The sequence below is a fragment of the Dromiciops gliroides genome, chromosome 5, assembly GCF_019393635.1.
Source record: "Dromiciops gliroides isolate mDroGli1 chromosome 5, mDroGli1.pri, whole genome shotgun sequence".
Lineage (NCBI taxonomy): Eukaryota > Metazoa > Chordata > Mammalia > Microbiotheria > Microbiotheriidae > Dromiciops > Dromiciops gliroides.
The window spans coordinates 216,993,557-217,013,189 of record NC_057865.1 but is presented as its reverse complement, the minus strand read 5'-3'; the positions used below and the strand labels follow the sequence as shown (position 1 = coordinate 217,013,189).

Below are 19,633 nucleotides of genomic sequence, written 5' to 3'. Positions count from 1 at the left end.
GAGCTTGGGTGACTGGGAAGATGGTGGCTCTTTGGATCGTAATAGGAAAGTTAGGAAGAAGGGAAGGTTTGGGGAAAAGATAATGAGTTCAGTTTTGGATATCTTTGGTTTAAGATGAATGTGGATATCTAGTTCAAAGTGTCTAATGAGCAGTTGGAGAATGGGATGCTGGAGGTCAGAAGAAGAAAATGGATAGATAGATCTGAGAATCATTTGCATAGAGATGATAGTTAAAAATGATGAGATCACCAAGTGAAAAAGTGTAGAGGGAGAAGAGAACCCAGAGCAGAGCTTTGGAGGACCTCTACAGTTATTGGACACAACTTGAATTGAAATCCAGCAAAGGAGACTGAAGAAGAGTGGTCAGATAGATAGGAGGAGAGGCAGGAGGTAGCAGCATCACTAAAACCTAGAGAACAGAGTATTGAGGAAATGAAGATCAACAATGTCAAATATTTCAGAATGGTCAAAAAGGATTGAGAAAAGTTTTGTCCATTGAGTTCATTAGATTCTGGGAAGATGGAGAAATAAGGCAGGAAATTACCCGGCTCTCCCAAATACCCCCACAAATAAGTTAAATAATGCCTCAAAGTAAACACTGCATTGGTTTTGTTTGTGCAACCCCTTTTTAATTTAATGTAATCAAAATTATCCATTTTGCATTTCATAATGTTCTCTCTCTCATTTTTGGTCATAAATTCTTCCCTCTCCATAGATCTGAAAAGTAAACTATTCCTTCCTTTTCTAATTTGACTCTGTTATCACTCTTTATGTCTAGATCTTGTGCCCATTTTGACTTTATTTTGGTGTATGATATAAGATGTTGGTCTTTGCCTAGTTTCTGCCATACTATTTTCCAGTCTTCCTAGCAGTTTTTGTCAAATAGTCGGTTCGTATCCTGGAGGCTAGAGTCTTTGGGTTTATCAAACAGGAGATTGCTATATTCATTGACTATTGTGTTTTGTATGCCTAACCTATTCCACTGATCCATGACTATTTCTTAGCCAGTATTAAATAGTTTTGATGGTTGCTGCTTTATAATATATAGTTTGAGATCTGGTATGACTAGGCCACCTTCCTTTGCATTTTTTTTCATTAATTTCCTTGATATTCTTGACCTTTTGTTCTTCCTGATGTATTTAAAAATTATTTTTTCTAGCTCTATGAAATAATGTTTTGGTAGATTGATTGCTATGGCACTGAATAAGTAAATTAATTTAGGTAGAATTGCCGTTTTTATTATATTAACTTGGCCTACCCATGAGAAATTGATAGTTTTCCATTTGTTTAGATCTGATTTTATTTGTGTGAAAAGCATTTTGTAATTGTGTTCATATAGTTCCTGGGTTTGTCTTGGCAAGTAGGCTCCCAAATATTTAATATGGGCTACAGTTATTTTAAACAGAATTTCTCTATCTATTGCTGCTGAGCTTTGTTGGTCATATTAAAAAATGTTTATGATTTATTTATTTTATATCCTGCAACTTTGCAAGAGTTGTTAATTGTTTCAAGTAGTTTAGTTGATTCTTTAAGATTCGCTAAGTATACATATATCATCTGCAAAGAGTGATAGTTTTGTTTCTTCCTTGCCTATTCAATTTCTTCAATTTCTTTTTCTTCTCTTATTGCTAAGGGTAACATTTCTAGTACAAAATGGATATCCTTATTTTACCCTTGATCTTATTTGGAACACTTCCAACTTATCTCCATTACATATGCTTGCTAATGGTTTTAGATAGATATTGTTTATCATCTTAAGGAAAGCTCCATTTATTCCCATGCTCTCTAAATGTTTTTTTTTTTTTGGTGGGGCAATGAGGGTTAAGTGACTTGCCTAGGGTCACACAGTTAGTAAGTGTCAAGTGTCTGAGGCCAGATTTGAACTCAGGTCTTCCTGAATCCACTGCGCCACCTAGCTGCCCCCTTTTCTTATGTTTTTAATAGGAATTGGTGCTGTATTTTGTCAAAATTTTTCTATGCATCTATTGAGATAATCATATGATTTTGGTTAGTTTTGTTATTGACGTGGTTGATTATGTTGATAGTTTCCCTAATATTAAACCAGTCGTGCATTCCTGGTATAAGTCCCACACAGTGCACTATCCTGGTGCTAAATTGCTGTAATTGCTTTGCTAATATTCTATTTAGTGGATGGCAGAAATAATTAAAAGTTGGGGTAAAGCAGTCATCTGTCTAAGACAACTTGGGAGGACCTTAGGCAAGACCCAACCTTCCAGGGGCCATAGTTTGGCCTGATTGAAGGACAGATACTTCCAGGTAGATATTACTGAATTAATAAACAACATGCCCTAGGGGCATTTTCAGCTTCAGGAACTTTCACCTCATAGACAGTGTGGGGGTCAGTGGCTGATTAGGGGAAGACTTGAAGGGCCCTCTGTCAGTGCTGGAGCCTGGCCCAGGTAAGCTGAGCAGAGGAGGTCTCAGTCTGTGGCTGTGGATGATGACTGAGATAGCAAAAGTGCAGAGACCCTGCTGGCTATGGGTACTTATAGGAGAACAGAGTACCTGGTTTTGGTTCCAGGGTAGAGGGCTGAGTTAAAGCTTGCAGGAACCACAGGGAGCAAAAGTATTTGTGGTGAGCATTGCAAAAGACTGTCCATAGCTCAGGGGAAGAGAGGAATACCTGAGATCAGATTCCTAGATAGAGCTCTGAAAACAGCATGAAAAGCTTGAAGTCTGAGACATTCCCTACACCTTGGGACATCTGTAAAAAGATTAACAGCCAAGAAATAAGCTGCTAAAAAAAAAAGGAATAAGCAAAAGAGAAAGAACCTGACAAAAGATGTAAATTCATGCTCAGAAGAAAATTGTGATGTTAAAACAGCTACTTCTACTTGAAAAAAAAAAGTCAAATGGTCACAAGCCCAAAAAGAGTTCTTAGAAGAGCATAAAAAAGACTTTAAAAATCAAATAAGAGAGGCTGAAGGGGGAAATATTGAGTAATTTTAAAAAACCAAGAAAATTATGAAAAGAAAGTCAACCAATTGGAAAAGGAAATAAAAAAATTTGTGGAAGAAAATAACTAATTAAAAATTAGAATCAGGTGGGGGGCAGAGCCAAGAGGAAAGGCTGTTACTCCCCCTCTCTCCCTAGCTCCCAACAAACCTGTCCACATACTCCAAAAATAATGCCATAAGACAACTCCTGGATCAGCATAACCCACAAAAGAACAGAGTGAGACTATTTTCCAGCCAAAGATAGCTTAATTAGGTGACTGGGATCACCTGCTATTTGGGGCAAAAATGGTGCTCAGTGCACAGTGCAGATCTAGCCCCAGGTAGGCTGTGCCTCCAGAGCTTCAGAATCTTCAGTGGCTACTTCTGAAACCTGGCTCATGGACCGGTGAGGGGGTTCAGTGCCTGGTGGAGGGGGGGGGGAAGAGAATAGATGCTGTCTCTGCTGGAACTAGGGCAGAGTGCCCATATTCTGAACCAGTAAGCTGACTCTAGTGGCAGCAGCCCAGTGCAGGAGAGGCACAGGCATGCCAAGCTTCGGACCATAGAGAATCAGATTTCAATCAGACTTCTGTTTCCGGGTTAAAGAGAAAGCAGGGCATGGTTACTTATAGGCCAGGCAGGCTGAGAATGAGCCTAATCGCACCCACTGGGACCAGCTGTAGCTTGGGTCAGTGCGTCCTGGAAGCACCTCTACATGTTAAGAAGGATCTAAAAGCCAAGAAAAATTAGAATCAGGCAAGGGAAGGCTAATGATGCTAAAAAACACCAAGAAATACAAGAAAATCAGAGGAATGAAAAAGTAGAAGAGAATGTAAAACATCTTTTTGGAAAAACAACTGACCTGAAAAACAGATCGAAGAGAGACAATATAAAAACAGTGAGACTACCTGAGAGTTATGATTTAAAAAAAAAAAAGAGTTTGGACACTACAAGAAATTAAGGAACATTTCCCCAAAGTTTTAGAATGAGAGTGTAACATAGAAATAGAAAAGGCAACAACAATCCACTGGTCACCACCTGAAAGAGATCCCAAGATAAAAACTCACAAGAACATTATAGCCAAATTTCAAAGTTCCTAGATCAAGAAGATTTTACCAGCAACTAGGAAAAAAAAACCAATTTAGATACTGTGGCACCACAGTCAGGATAACAGAAGATTTAGCAGCTTCTATGTTAAAAGACTGAAGGGCATGGGATGTTATATCCTGAAGAGCAAAGGAGCTGGGTTTTGCAACCAAGAATAACTTATTGAGTGAAGTTGAGTGTAATCCTGCATAGGGAAAAAAAGATATTTAATGAATGAAAGGACTTTTATATATTTGCGATGAAAAGATGAGAACTTTATGAATGAAAAATGTGACTTATAAGATTCAAGATGGGGCATCCAGGTGACTCAGTAGACAGAACACCAGCCCTGGAGTCAGGAATATGTGAGTTCAAATCCAGCCTCAGACACTTACTCATGGTATGATCCTGGGCATATCACTTAACTCTGATTGTCTCCCTCCCCCCCCCCCAAAAAAAAAATTCTGGAGAAACATAAGAAAATAAACATTAAAGACCAATTATAAGGGATTTAATAAGGTCAAACTATTTACTTCTTATATGGGAAAATGCTATCTATAACTCTTAAGAATGTTATCATTAATGTTTGAAAGACTTGGGGTTGAGTTGAGTATGATGTGATCCTAAAAAACAAAACTGGGTGAAGCAATTATCTCATACAAATGGGATGTGAATGGAAGAACTGTTATAGTGGAGGTAGGAGGGGGTAGAGGACTGGTAGGGCTAGAAACTTATTCTCATCAGAACAGTTAAAGAGGGAATAACATACATCTAATAGAGCATAAAAGTTGTTTTAACTCACAAAAAGTAGGAGGGTAAGGAGAGACAATAAGGGAGGGACTCTTAGAAGGATGAGTAGGTACTGGAATAGGATGATAAGGGATAGTGATAAGGGAAGGATCCTTAGAAGGGGTGTGGATTAGTGAGACAGTGGTTAAAAGTAAATTAGATATTTGGAGATAGGTTAAAAAGAGAAGAAGAGAAGGATAAATTGAAGAAAAAGAGGATGAAGGAAATATACAAATAATAATTATAACTTTGAATGTGAATGAGATTAACTCATCCATAAACTAGAAAAGGATAGCAGAACAAATTAAAAACAAGAATCTGACAATCTGTTGTTTATAAGAAACACATTTTAAAATGAGAACAGATCTTTCTTGCTGACCTTCTGAGTTGCCTTGGGCTGGAAAATTGTTCACCTCATCCTTTTCTGGGTTCCACTGCTCCAGAATTCATTGTGAGGTGTATTTTAAAGTTGTTTGGAGGGGAATTTGGGATAGTTCAAGTGAATTCTTGCCTTTTCTATGCCATTTGACCTCCAGCCTATTTGGTTTTTTAAGGTATTGTTTTCTTCAGTATTTTTTGTACCTTTTTTTTTTTTAACGAAGCTGTTGACTCTCTTTTCATAATTTTCTTGTATCACTGTCATTTCTTTTCCCAGTTTTCCCTTTACCTCTCTTATTTGATTTTTCAAATCCTTTTTAAGCTCTTCCAGGAATTCTTGCTGGGATTGTATCCAATTCACATTTTTCTTTGAGGCTTTCCTTCTTGCTGTTTTAATTTTATTTCATTGTCTTTTTTTGAATTTGTGCCGTAATCTTCCTTATTACTATAGTCAGGTCTTTTTTTGTTGTTTGTTCATTTTCCCAACTATTTCTTGACTTTTAACTATGTTAAAGTTAGACTCTGTTCTTAAGGTAGGGAGGACATTGTCCCAAGCAGAATTTTTATGTTCATGTTTTCAGAGCTAGCTTTGGCTATATGTTCAGTACTTCCACATTGGTATGATCCAGGGAGAAATGTGGTTGGTGCTCTCTTGGTTTGTGCTCAGGTCTTTACCCAGGAAGGGACCTTGTTTCTCTTTATCCAGACATTCTAGCACCCCTCTTGGGCCTGTGTTCTCTGAGATACTTCTAGGAATTTGTAAGTCCTCAGTTCTTCCAAGGTGTTATGATTTAAGGAGAAGTATGTTCACCACTCTCCTGGCCTTTGCTCTGGTCTGCAAGCAACCAAAGGCCTGATTTTTTGCTCTAGAGCTATGAAGCCTGCTCCACTATGGCTGCAAGTTCTTGTGTGCTTGTGCTCCTCCCCTGCCTGGGACTGACTCCCAAGACTGTGACCTGGATCTGAGTATGGGCAAAACAACAGAGTTGTGCCTCAGTGCTAGCAAAGAGACCCCTGTAATCTCCTTCTGGCCAATTGTTTGACCCACTTATCCTCTGTGGGCTGAGTTCCAGAAGCAGTTGTTGCTGTTGTTGATTCAGTGGCTCCCATGGCCTGCTGGGAGCTGGATCTGTGCTGGTGTGGTCTGCGTTGGATTGTACTCCACTCTTACCCAGGTGTGACAGACCTTTTCTGCAGACCTTCTAAGTTGTCTTTGGCTGGAAAATTATTTTGTCCTGTCCTTTTGTGGGTTCTGCGGCTCCAGGAATTGTCTTATGACATTATTTGAAGGTATTTGGAGGGTCTTGGAGAGAGCTCAGGCAAGTCACTGCTTTTCCTCTGCCATCTTGACTCCACCTTCTGCATAGTAGCTTTCTATGGTTAGAGCTGTTTTGTTTTGTTTTTTGCTAATTTTCCAACCAATTTCATAAATTTTAAAGTTGAGCTCTGCTTCTGGGGTACAGGAGACACTGTCTCAAACTTCTTGCACCAGGGGCCAGGGCCCTGACCCCTGCCAGGCCTCCAGGGCTGGTCATTTACTTGCTGTGCAGGGGCTTCTGCACTCTTATCATCCTTCCTCTGGAGATAACGTTGGTTGTAGCATTGATCAATCCTTAAGTTTTTCAGAGTAGTTTTTCTTTATGATTTTGTAGTATTGTATAAATTGTTTTCTGGCTTTTGCTCACTTCATTTTGTATCAATTCACATAAATCTTCCCAGGTTGCTCTGGATCCATGTAAGCTCTGAGGATCCTAATTTTAACTCCTACTCACAGATGAGTCTTGGGTCCTAGAGCAAAGTTATATCTCCTCCTCAGGGTTCTAAGATTACTCTTGGGGAGTGAGAGAGCTATTTTCCTGATTTTCCCATTGGTGTGCTGCTTACCAAGATTATCAAGTGGAGAATCAATTTAGATAGCCAGTCTTGAGTCTGACTCTATGGACTTGGCTAGCTTTTAGGATGGGGTATTAACTAAAGTGGTGGAATAAGAACAATCAATACAAAACATCCCCCTAAATATCTGTGAAAAGTGTGTCAGATGTTTGCCCCCAAACAGATCCTGGGAGAGAGTGTGGACTCGGAATCAGAGAGCACGTGTGACAGATGCACATTTGTTCCTAGTTGCTGAAAGTACATTTCTCCCATTGGTGCACTCCCCTTTTACCAAAGTGAGGCAGACATTTTCTGCAGTCCTTCTAAGTTATCCTGGGTCAGAAATTGTTTTGCCCTGTCCCTTTGTGGGTTCTGTTGCTCCAGAATTTGTTTTGAGGCATGATTTAAAGTTGTTTCAAGGGGAGATCTCGGGGACCTTCCTGTCTTTTTTTTTTTTTACTATGTTGGCTCCACTTCCACTTCTAACATTCTTCTACATTTTCCCTAGCATGGGATAATGTCTTTTCAATCCATCATAATTGACTATTACATATTATAGTATTAAAGGACTATAGTATTATATCATATTATAGTATTATGGTACTTTCAAAATAAGGAAAGGGAACAATATATGTATCTCAGGCTGTAATTCTTTTTTTTCCCCTGGTGGCACAATGAGGGTTAAGTGACTTGCCCAGCTAATAAGTGTCAAGTGTCTGAGGCTGGATTTGAACTCAGGTCCTCCTGAATCCAGTGCAGTGCTTTATCCACTGCACCAGCTAGCTGCCTGATATATGTATCTCAACTGTGAAGAGGAGGCAAACATAATCTATTGAACAAATTGAATAAATTACTGGAGACAAGCTAGAGGGATTTGGTTATATGTGTAATATACCTTGGGGACCACTCGATCAAGATACACTCAGAGGCTGAGTCTCCCAACTTGATGACTATGCCAGGTTAGGGTGAAGTGAGCAGACCAACAATATTTTTTAAAAAGTAAACATTTTTATTTAAAGTTTTGAGTGCCAAATTCTATCCTTTCTGGCCTCCCTGCCTTCCCTGAGGTGGTAAGGAATCAGATATAGGCTATACATGTACAATTTTGTAAAACATTACCATATTAGTCATTTTGTTTGTATAAAAAAATTTGAATAAAAGAAAAAAATGGAAGAAAGTGAAAAACAGCATGCTTCAGTCTGTGTTCAATCAATATCAGTTCTTTCTTTGGAGGTGGGTATTATACTTCATCATTAGTCTTTTGGAATTGTTTTGGATTGTTGTATTGCTGAGATTAGTTGTCATTTACAGTTCTTCATCAAACAATATTGCTGTCATTGTGCACAGAATTCTCCTGGTTCTGTTCATTTCAATACACATCAGCAGAACAATAATATTTCAAAGACAAACAACATTGAAAAATATAAGAACTCTGATCAATGCAGTGACCGACTAGCCATGATTCCAGAGGACTGATGCTAAGTCCAAATTCCCAAAACTATAGTTCACAGCCCCCTAACAGTATGATTACAGTCAGGCAGAGGACAAAATTAACTCAAAGCAAAGGTATTTATTGAGATAAGACCCTCAGAATTATAGCTGTAAAACATTCTCCACAGAAATCTAGGATAAATTCTCTCACAAATGCAAACAGTGTTGGGGGAAGAGCGCAAGCACACATGAAATACAGCAGTAGAGAGGTATACCAGTGGGAAACATGTATGACCAAAGTAATTTGCTATTCCAGTGATTCGGGGCCCCCGTATTCTTCATTTTCTCATGCTGTCCTCATGTTGCTCTCCTGGGCTCAAGTAATATGCCTCTATGCTGGGCATATTACTTTTCTGGGTTCTCTGGGCCTCTAGGTCACAGGGTGAGCATCTCTGATGCAAAATGTTAAGACTGAAGATGAACACTTATAAGTCTATAGTACTATAGAAATTGTCTCTAGGATTGATGCTAGAAGCTATGGGAATGAAAGAAATTGCTAAGGGAGGGAATATAGAGAAGACCAAGACCTTTGGGGAACAGTAACATTTTTATGTTTTGTTTTGGTTTTGCATGGCAGTGAGGGTTAAGTGACTTGTCCAGGGTCACACAGCTAGTAAGTGTCAAGTATCTGAGGCCAGATTTGAACTCAGGTCCTCCTGACTCCAGGGCCGGTGCTCTATCCATTGCGCCACCTGGCTGCCCCTGAACAGTAACATTTTTAAAGAAAGCGAGGAAGGAACCTACAAAAGAGACAGAGAAGATACACAGGAATCTGAGAACCAGAAGATATACTGTCATGGAGATCAAGAGAAATTATCAAGAAGGAGTTGGGAATGATTAACAGGGTCAGATATTGCCAAGATTTCAAAGAGAATAAGGTCCGAAACAAGGTCATTGGGGTGGGCAACTAAGAAGTTACAGCTGCCTTTTTTTTTTTTGGCGGGGCAATGGGGGTTAAGTGACTTGCCCAGGGTCACACAGCTAGTAATTGTCAAGTGTCTGAGGCCGGATTTGAACTCAGGTACTCCTGAATCCAGGGCCGGTGCTTATCCACTGTGCCACCTAGCCGCCCTTACAGCTGCTTTTTAAGAGAACAAATTCAGTTTAATGTTAGAGGTCATATTGCAAGGGGTTGATGAATAGTTCCCAACATAAACTTTAGAATTCCTCTAATCTGTGGCTAATGTGACAAAAAAGCATAAATGTTGGAAGGGTTGTGGGAAAACTGGGACACTAATGCACTTTTTTTTTGGGGGGTGTGTGTGAAGCATTTGAGGTTAAGTGACTTGCCCAGGGTCACACAGCTAGTAAGTGTCAAGTGTCTGAGGTTGGATTTGAATTCAGGTCCTCCTGACTCCAGGGCCGGTGCTCTATCCACTGCACCACCTAGCCTCCCCACTAATGCACTTTTGGTGCAGTTGTGAACTGATCCCACATTCTGGAAAACAATTTAGAACTATGCCCAAAGGGCATATAAAAACTTATAAACTTATAAAAACTTTGCATACCCTTTGATCCAACAAAGATATGCAAAAAAAGTGAAAAGTACCTATTTGTACAAAAATATTTATAGCAGCTCTTTTTGTGATGGCTAAGATTTGGAAATAGAGGGGATGTCCATCAAGTTGTCGTATATGATTGTAATGGAATATTATTGTGCTATAAGAAATGACAAGCAAGATGTTTTCAGAAAAACCTGGAAAGACAAAGTGAAGTGAGCAGAATCAGAACACTGTACATAGTAACAGCAATATTATATGATTGTATGATGACCAACTGAACTTCCTTCTTCCCTTCCTTCCTTCCTTCCTCCTTTCCTGTTGTCTTGTACAACACAATTAACATGGAAATGTTTTACATTATTCCACATATATAACCTATATCAGATTGCTTACTGTCTGAGGGAGGGAAGGAGAGATAGAATTTGGAACTGAAACTTAAAAAAAAAGACACCAAATGTTAAAAATTGTTTTAACATGTAGTTGGATGAAAAAGTTAAATATTATATAAAAAATAATTCATCCAACCTGGACTATTTGCCATCTTATGAGCTTGGTTTTGGCCTTTTCAATCCTGTATTTTTCTTTTGCCATTCCTTTTGCCTTTGGAATGGACTGCCTTGTCTTTGATTTCATGGTCAACCATTGTACTCCTTTATGACATTCCTTCTTATATTTCTTTTCCTAGTCTTTTCCCTATAGGATTCTAACCAAACTCAACTAATCTCTATTTCTCTTTTTCTAAACAGGTTAATATTTCTTACCATTTCTGACCCTGGGGTTCACACATATTGGTCAAGTCCTGCCATGATTATCTACTATCTTCTCATCTGTCAATCAATCTGCAATCAAGGATTTAGCATATTTATATATGCTAACTTTTCAACTTAGTGTGTTAGAACCAGGGGGCAGCTAGGTAGCACAGTGGATAAAGCACTGGCCATGGATTCAGGAGGAACTGAGTTCAAATCCGGCCTCAGACACTTGACACTTACTAGCTGGGTGACCCTGGGCAAGTCACTTAACCCTCATTGCTCAGCCAAAAAAAAAATGTGTTAGGACCTTCCTATAAAACAGATAGACCAGCTTTTGCCCAAAGAAATCATGGAAGGGGGAAAGGGACCCACATGTACAAAAATATTTATAGCTGCTCTTTACGTGGTAGCAAGGAATTGGAAGTTGAGGGGGTGCCCATCAATTGGGGAATGGCTGGACAAGTTGTGGTATATGAATACAATGGAATACTATTGTGCTGTAAGAAATGATGAGCAGGAAGAGTTCAGAGAAACCTGGAGGGTCTTACGTGAGCTGATGATGAGTGAGATGAGCAGAACCAGAAGAACATTGTACACAGTATCATCAACATTGAGTGTTGACCTACTGTGATGGACTATATTCTTCTCACCAATGCAATGGTACAGAAGAGTTCCAGGGAACTCATGATAGAAGAGGATCTCCAAATCCAAGAAAAAAAAAGAAAGAAAGAACTGTGGAGTATAGATGCTGATTGAACCATATTATTTCTTTTGTTTTGGGTGCTGTTGGTTTTTTTTTCTTTCTATTTTGAGGTTTTGCATCACTGCTCTGATTCTTTCTCTTGTAACAGGATTAATGCAGAAATAGGATTAATGTTATTATGTGTATATATATGTGTGTGTATATATATCTATATCTATATGTATATGTATAGAGATATATAGATATAACCTATATCAGATTACCTGCTGTCTAGGGGAGGGGGGGAGGGAGGGGTGGGAGGGAGAAAAATCTGAAATTGTAAAGCATGTATAAACAAAAGTTGAGAACTATCTTTACATGTAATGGAAAAAATAAAATACCTCAAAACTTAAAAAAAAACAACAAAACAACAACAACAACAAAAACAGATAGACCAGGCAAATAGGAATTGACCTTCAGGGAAAGAGAAACAAGGAAACGATGCTAGGTGTAGCCATGTGTTTAAGATCTTCAGAGATTCTCATTGGACCATTTGGATTTACCATGTCTCAATCTATGACCTTGAACCATGGTGTTTTCTCTATACCTTCTGACTCTAAACTCTAATACTCCTGACCTTAGCTTAGAAAATCTGATTCTGTTCTCCTACCCTTCCCTCTGCTTTCTTGTGTCCCTGATTTTATTTTCTATTTGTTGCAACTGCTTTATTCTAGATTCATACTCCCAAACGCGAGTAGCTTAATCTGCTCTAGAAATAGCTGAGGTACAGCAGAAAAAAATACTGGGAAGGGAGTCAAGATAATCTATGTTCTAGTAACAACTCTGCCAGTACCTAGATGTGTGACCTTAGGTAAAGCACTCCCTTTCTGGCCCTACATTCCTTCATCTGCGAAAAGATAGGGGTTAGATTAGATAGACTGCTGCTGATTTTTTTCATTTACAAGATTCTGTGATAATTTGATTAGACATTATTTTTTTCAATTAATAAGCATTTATTTTGTTCATTTCCTCTCTTTCTCTTACTCTCCCCACTAAGAACAAAGAAAAGGAAACAAAATACTTTTAACAAATATTCATAGTCAAGCAAAACAAATTCCTGCATTGGCCAAGTCTAAAGATGTCTCATTCTGTATCTTGAGTCTACCTCTCTGTCGGGAAGTTCTTTGGAATTATGGTTGTTCATTGCGTTGATCAGAGTTTTTCAAAGTTGTTTATCTTTGCAATGTTATTATAAAATGGCTCTCCAGGTTCTGCTCATTTAATTTATTTTGTTTAGCTTCAATTCATTGAAAGAATCTGAAGGATCTAGTGAAAGATTTATTATTATTATTATTATTTTTTTTTTTTTTGCAGGGCAATTGGGGTTAAGTGACTTGCCCAGGGTCACACAGCTAGTAAGTGTCAAGTGTCTGAGGTCAGATTTGAACTCAGGTCCTCCTGACTCCAGGGCCAGTGCTCTATCCACTGTGCTACCTAGCTGCCCCTATTTTTTATTTTTTAAATAATATTTTCCCCCAGTTACATGTAAGGACAATTAAAAAAAATTCATTTTTAAAATCATTTAAAACATTACCATATTCATAATTTTGTATAAGAAAACTCAAATAGAAGAAAAATTGTAAAAAATAAAGTGAAAAATAGTGTCAGTTCCTTCTTTGGAGGTGGAGAGCATGCTTCATCATTAGTCCTTTGGTATTGTTTTGAATCATTTTATTGCTGACAATAATTAAGTCATTCATAGTTCTTCATCAAACAATATTGCTGTCACTGTGTACGATATTCTACTGGTTCTGCTCACTTCACATCAGTTCATAAAAGTCTTTCCAGACCTTTCTGAAATCATCCTGCTTGTCATTTCTTAAAGCATTTAACAATCATTTTTTTTGTTAACAATCATTTTTTTTTAAGTGGGGCAATGAGGGTTAAGTGACTTGCCCAGGTTCACACAGCTACTAAGTGTCAAGTGTCTGAGGCTGGATTTGAACTCAGGTCCTCCTGAATCCAGGGCCGGTGCTTTATCCACTGCGCCCCTAGCCACCCCCAAACAATCATTTTTTAAAAAAACTTTGAAGTTCCAAATCTTTTCTCTTCCTGCCTTACCTCCCTGCTCCCTGAGACAATAAGCAATTTGTCATAGCTTCTACATGTTTAATCATGCAAAACATCTTAAAGATGAATTATTTTAAAATTATTTCTTCTTAAACCCTGGAAAGAAAGGTGTCCAATTTGTTCTTTTAAAGTGGATATTGGTTTACAATTGTCCCTTTCTGCTACTGTAGGACATGAGAATACAGCTTGATGACATAATGCTGCAAGTGAATCGGATCATAAATCGCTACCAAGGAGATATTGAACTGAATGCATTCAGAAAAAAGAAAGACTCCTCCTTTATAGAAAAAGATTTCAAAAAAAATCGAGCCAGCACAATGGAGGAAATACACCACTGTATGCATTCTGCTGATGTTAAGGAAAGGATTCTAACTGAACTTCTAGTCTGGTTGGAAGACTGGCGTAAGTTTACAGTGGTGTTTTAAAAATAAGTCAAACAAGGAATAGAGACTAGAACAGCTTGCATGAACTAGTATTATTTAGGATCAGAAGAAGTTAAGGGTTATCTTTATAATATACTGAAAACTCCTTTCTTTCTTTCTTTCTTTCTTTTTTTTTTTTTGCAGGGCAATGGGGGTTAAGTGACTTGCCCAGGTCACACAACTAGTAAGTGACAAGTGTCTGAGGCTGGATTTGAACTCAGGTGCTCCTGAATCCAGGGCACCACCTAGCTGCCCCTGAAAACTCTTTTCTAAGGATAGTGATTAAAATTTTGAGAGATGTAATTTCTGGTTAATTTAATAATTTTATTAATAAGACCAGCAAGTTATTAATAAAAAGGTGATTATTGACTATCTCTCTCACACCAAAGACCATCCTGGCAGCAGAATTCATAGCTTATATACCCTTGAGGTAGGTGGTTCATCAAATAGCAATCAAATTTAATTAGTTGAAGTAATTTGGAGGCAGGCTATATTAAAATGAAGGGCTATATCAGACCACCCTCAGTCTTGGGCTATCAATTCATAGAATACATACCCTTTTCAATGGGTGGGCTGAGTGACCCCCTCCCTGGATGGAGAAGCCTTCTGTCTAGACAAAAAGATCTGTCTCCACCCAAGCTTTAGTAGAACTTCTCCATCCTAGATTCCTTTCAAACTTGGGAAGGGTCTGACCAAGATAAAGAGATAAAATGCAATCTTATTTCAAAGAGAAACTGGACCTCTAAAAAGTTAGAGCTTTGGAAGAAGGGGAGAAACTGGATCTCCCCAAGATATTGGTTATTAATAATCATTTCTCACACAGGTAATGATAACTATTTCTCATGCTAATGAGGGTAAAACAAACAATAGGAAATTAGTTAAAACTATAAGGAGAAGCATTTAGATTATTTGTTTTGTTTGTTTTGTTTTTAAGTGAGGCAATTGGGGTTAAGTGACTTGCCCAGGGTCACACAGCTAGTAAGTGTCCTGTCTGAGGCTGGATTTGAACTCAGGTACTCCTGACTCCAGGGTTGGTACTCTATCCACTGCACCACCTAGCTGCCCCTCATTTAGGTTATTTGTGTGGCAGAATTTTCGTGTAATGAGAGCATGATTACTAGATTAAAAGTATAATTAAAAAAAAAATAAAAACATTTGGCCAGGATATAGTCCTTCTTGGAATACAAGGAATGCTCCAGATTGATTTGATTTAACATTCCCAAGATCATTTCCAAATCTGATTCCCAGTTTTAGACAGGATTACCCACCCTTTAAAAGTCTAAATTTCCTCTTTCTCCTGTTCCATCTTTTTACATATGGAGAAGCCTTATGGTGGAAGCAAATTCAAAATGCCCACGTCCTATTTCAGATTACTTTGTAATGTTGCTAGCCAATAAGATAAACCCCTTCTCCTTGAAGGTCTTTGACCCTTTTATTTTGACTCTTCTCAAGATTCCATTTTGTCTGAGGCAACAATCAAAGAAGAAGATGAAAGAGATTACTACCACTGGATATCAGGCATGGATGCTTTGCCAGATACCCTCAGTGCTGCTGAGCTCAACGTCAATTCACTGATTGCCTTTAGCGTTTATTTCTTAAAAGACAAGAAAAGATACAAGAAAAGATTAGGTAAGTGCTTTAAGCAGTTGAAACCTTGTAGTATGTATGTAGCTTTTTGTCTCTAATTTGTGTTTTGTTGTGTTTTTTTTTTTTTAGTGAGGCAATTGGGGTTAAGTGACTTGCCCAGGGTCACACAGCTAGTGTTAAGTGTCTGAGGCCGGATTTGAACTCAGGTACTCCTGACTCCAGGGCCGGTGCTCTATCCACTGCGCCACCTAGCCGCCCCTCTAATTTATGTTTTATATCATGGTGTCCAAATTAGTTTTAGACTCTAAAGTTGGAATTTCCAATGAATCTCAACTGCATCTAAATTGAAGAGAACCAGTATGACTCTGTCGAAGTCACCCTAGCCTCCACTCCATGAACAGATGATCTAGGGAAGAGAACTTGGGAAAACTCCCAACCTGTCATCATATTGAGGGTGTAAATCCTACATCTAAGTCCATACTTGGTGATTGGAACCCAGCTAGGTCCTTGCCCCTGACTCCATAGAATGGGTTACAGGATAAGAGTTGTTCTTCATTTAATACCCCTTCTGTGGGGCTGATGGGCCTTTATTCAAGGTATTGTTTCTGAACAACAGTTCAAACACAGTCAGACTTTATATTCTTACCTTGGCATCCCTTTCTTTCAAGGCTCACAGGGCTAAGTCTTCATCCCAAAGCTAAGTGTATGCCCCCAGTTTATATTTCAAAGAAGGCAGAGTTTGTGAAGGTCATTGAGTTATACCTTACTACACCTTAGGGTCTACAGACCTTGGCTTTTATAGAGATCCTACTCCTTTTACATTTTGCATTTTATTTATGGCCTTTTGGGGGAGGGGCAGGGCAATGAGGGTTAAGTGACTTGCCCATGGTCACACAGCTAGTACTTGTCAAGTGTCTGAGGTCAAATTTAAACTCAGGTTCTCCTGAATCCTGGGCTGGTGCTTCATCCACTGCACCACCTAGCTGCCCCTGCATTTTATTTATGGAACAGATGAAAGCACTTCAACTGGCTCTCATGATAGATTTGTCCTTTGCTTAGGCTTCAACCCTAAATGGGTTGTATTAGCAAGAACTAGAGTTCAGTGCTGGGGGGAATGGAAGGGCAAAGTAAGAAATGAGATCCATTTCCTATTGTTTCTCTGATGTTTCTCAGCATCCAGAGGTACCATGTGGAAAGCCTGGAGAGAAAAGGTTCTCAGGAAACCTGCAGCTGGAAGTCCTATGAAACCAGAACAAATGATCAAGGAAGAAGTCTTAACAAGCAACAAGGTTTCTGAAATCCTTGGCATGCTGCAGGAACTCATTAGCTCTAACATGTTCAACAAAGGTGAAATTAATGCTATTAAATACATAGCCTCAACTGCAGCAAACCTTCACAAGGCTTTGGGGTTCCAAAATCAAGAGATTAAAAATCTAATTTTCCAATGTACCACCATGGGATCAGAAATAAAAGAGTATTATGGATTGGAGAAACAGACCTTTCAGCGGACAATACAAATCCTCAGTGATAAAAATGAGGCACTTGAGAAGGAACTGCAAGATCAAGAAGAAAAATGCATGGAACTTCTTCAGGCCAAAGCCAATTTGGAACATCAGCTGAGTATGGCGAATTTAGGGTCAAACTTACCTTCTGAGGAAGCTATTAGAAAAAGGAGGAATATGCTCCTAAGGATACAGGAAAAAATCAGGCAGGAATTTGAGGAGGCAGTCTCATCTGAGGAATCTTCACAGATAGATCTGCCCTCAGTTCCAGAATACCTGGAAGTACCCAGGAGAGAGCCTTCTGGCAAAAGATTGGCCAGAGGTACTGCTATCAAATGGGACCTAAGCAAAATCAGGCTTGATTCATCTTCAGATAGTAAATCCTCCTCGTCGCCAATGTCCCCTACCAGTCCTGGGAAAACCCCCGTAAGATCTTCAAAAGATGTCCCTGAAGATCATTCTAGAGTTACTTCCCCTGATAGTCTCTCTCCAACGAGGGCCACGAGTCGTACTAAGCTACAGACAACCAGAGGAAAACCGAAAGAAAATCCGGACACAGTAACTGAATCTAAATCCCAGGAAAGCAAAGGGGAATATGCTCCTTTGACAGATCCCTCTAAGATGGGCAGACGTTCGGAGCTGCGCTTGGAGCCACCCGAGAGAAAGAGGCGCAAGGAAACCCGACTCACTCAGGATGAAGAAATGGGAAGCGTAACCAAACTTGATGAGCGACAAGCCGAGAGAAAAAAGCACAAGGAAAGTTCACCAGCTGGTGAGGTAGTATTGAAGACCACAGAATCACCCTGGGTTGAAGAGAAAGACTATGACGACGGTCTATCGGATCAGATTGTTAAACAAAAGACAACCAAAAAGGGAAAAAAGGAAAAGACTGTGCTCGAGGCTAATCAAGGTAATGAACCCCAAATTCTGCAGGACTATCAGAAAGCTTTAATGTCTTTTCTGCAACAGAAGATTGACACCTTGGGGAAGCGTGATTCTAAGAGTGAATTTAAGGAACAGCTACAGCCAAAGAACCCAGAGGCTCAAAAGTCATTAAAAACGGTAAGGGAGAAGATGGAGGAATATTTCCAAAAAATGGTCGAGACTCTGACTAGTACCTTGAAGAAATACAGAGAAAAAAAGCCAGAGAAGCCTGGAGAGACTGCTAAATCGTTAAAGAAAGGATCGTTGGCCCCACCACCGCCTCATTCACTTTCGACCTTGACTGAGAAGATGGATCCAATGCTGTCCAACATGCTCAAAGCGCTCTTGTCTCAAGCTGACGCCGTAAAGGAGGAAGCAGGAGAGAGGGGGGGAAGGGGGCGACGGGAACGCAAGGAAGAGGAAGACAAACTGGACACTGACTTGACGGATGACCAAAGTTTTCCAAAGAATCAAGGCATGCAGTTCATAAAACAATTGCAGGAAGAGAGACGCCTCTGGAAGGAGACCCAGGAGCAGATACAAAGAAAAATACAGGAAGAGAATGCGTGGTTCAAGAGACAGGATGAGAAGAGGAGATGGGAACTGAAGCAGAGGCAGTGGCAAGCAGAGGAGGAACTGTGGTTGGAAATGCAGCAGGAGTGGCTGCAGCAGGAGAGGGAGCACGAGGAAAAACGGAGACAGTGGGAGATCGAAGCAGCTCAGCATAAAATGCTGGATCCCCAGGAGCTGGAACGCTGGAAGGAGCAAATAGCCCAAAAATATCAAGAACAGGTGGAATTTCAGCTGCGGGAATTGCGGAGACAAGAGGAAGAGTTTCGAAGGCGGGACCCGGAAAAGTTCGAAGAGTGGAGAAAATTTAAGCAACAAATGGAGCAAAAGCAGCAGACCCAGAGATTATCACAACAGTTGGGACTACAGACCCAGGAGACTCCGACTCCGCAATACCTGCAGGCTCCGGTGGGTGAGCACCCTTCAAAGATGATGATGCCAAGTGCCGTGGAGGAGACATCTTCAGTACAAGACATGTCAGATTTAATAGAAGCCTATCTTCCTGCTCAGGAGAGATATGATGAATCCCATGAATCCCATCCACCTTTTTACCCAGCCGCTGTTGCCCCTGTGAAACCCTCCGTACTGGAGTCTCAAACAGGGATTGCCCCTGGGGAAAGGCCAGTGTCCACAGCTGTCTCTGGGGAAAGCCCAATGTCACGGGCCCCTACCGACTCTGGGGAAAGTCCAGTATCCTGGAGCCTTCCCACACCTGGAGAAACCACCACATCAGGGTACCCTACTACTTCTGGGGAAACTCCCACATCGGGGGCTTCAGCCCCTGGGGAAACTCCAACACTGGGGACGCCTGTTGTTACTGGGCAGCCCCCAGCACTGAGACCACCTTTAACCACTGGGCAGCCCCCAGCACTGAGACCACCTTTAACCACTGGGCAGCCCCCAGCACTGAGACCACCTTTAACCACTGGGCAGCCCCCAGCATTGAGACCACCTTTAACCACTGGGCAGCCCCCAGCACTGAGACCACC

At 40.0% G+C, this 19,633-nt stretch overlaps 1 protein-coding gene across 1 annotated transcript in view; it reads left to right on the top strand.

Moving 5' to 3' along the window:
* The window catches only part of FAM186A (family with sequence similarity 186 member A), an 89,773-nt gene that overhangs the window by 41,105 nt on the left and 29,035 nt on the right, over positions 1-19,633 (top strand). The window contains exons 2-4 of the mRNA XM_043967644.1: positions 13,810-14,041; positions 15,514-15,690; positions 16,822-19,541. Coding sequence (XP_043823579.1) covers positions 13,810-14,041; positions 15,514-15,690; positions 16,822-19,541 — 3,129 coding nt within the window. The remainder of the gene's footprint in view (positions 1-13,809; positions 14,042-15,513; positions 15,691-16,821; positions 19,542-19,633) is intronic.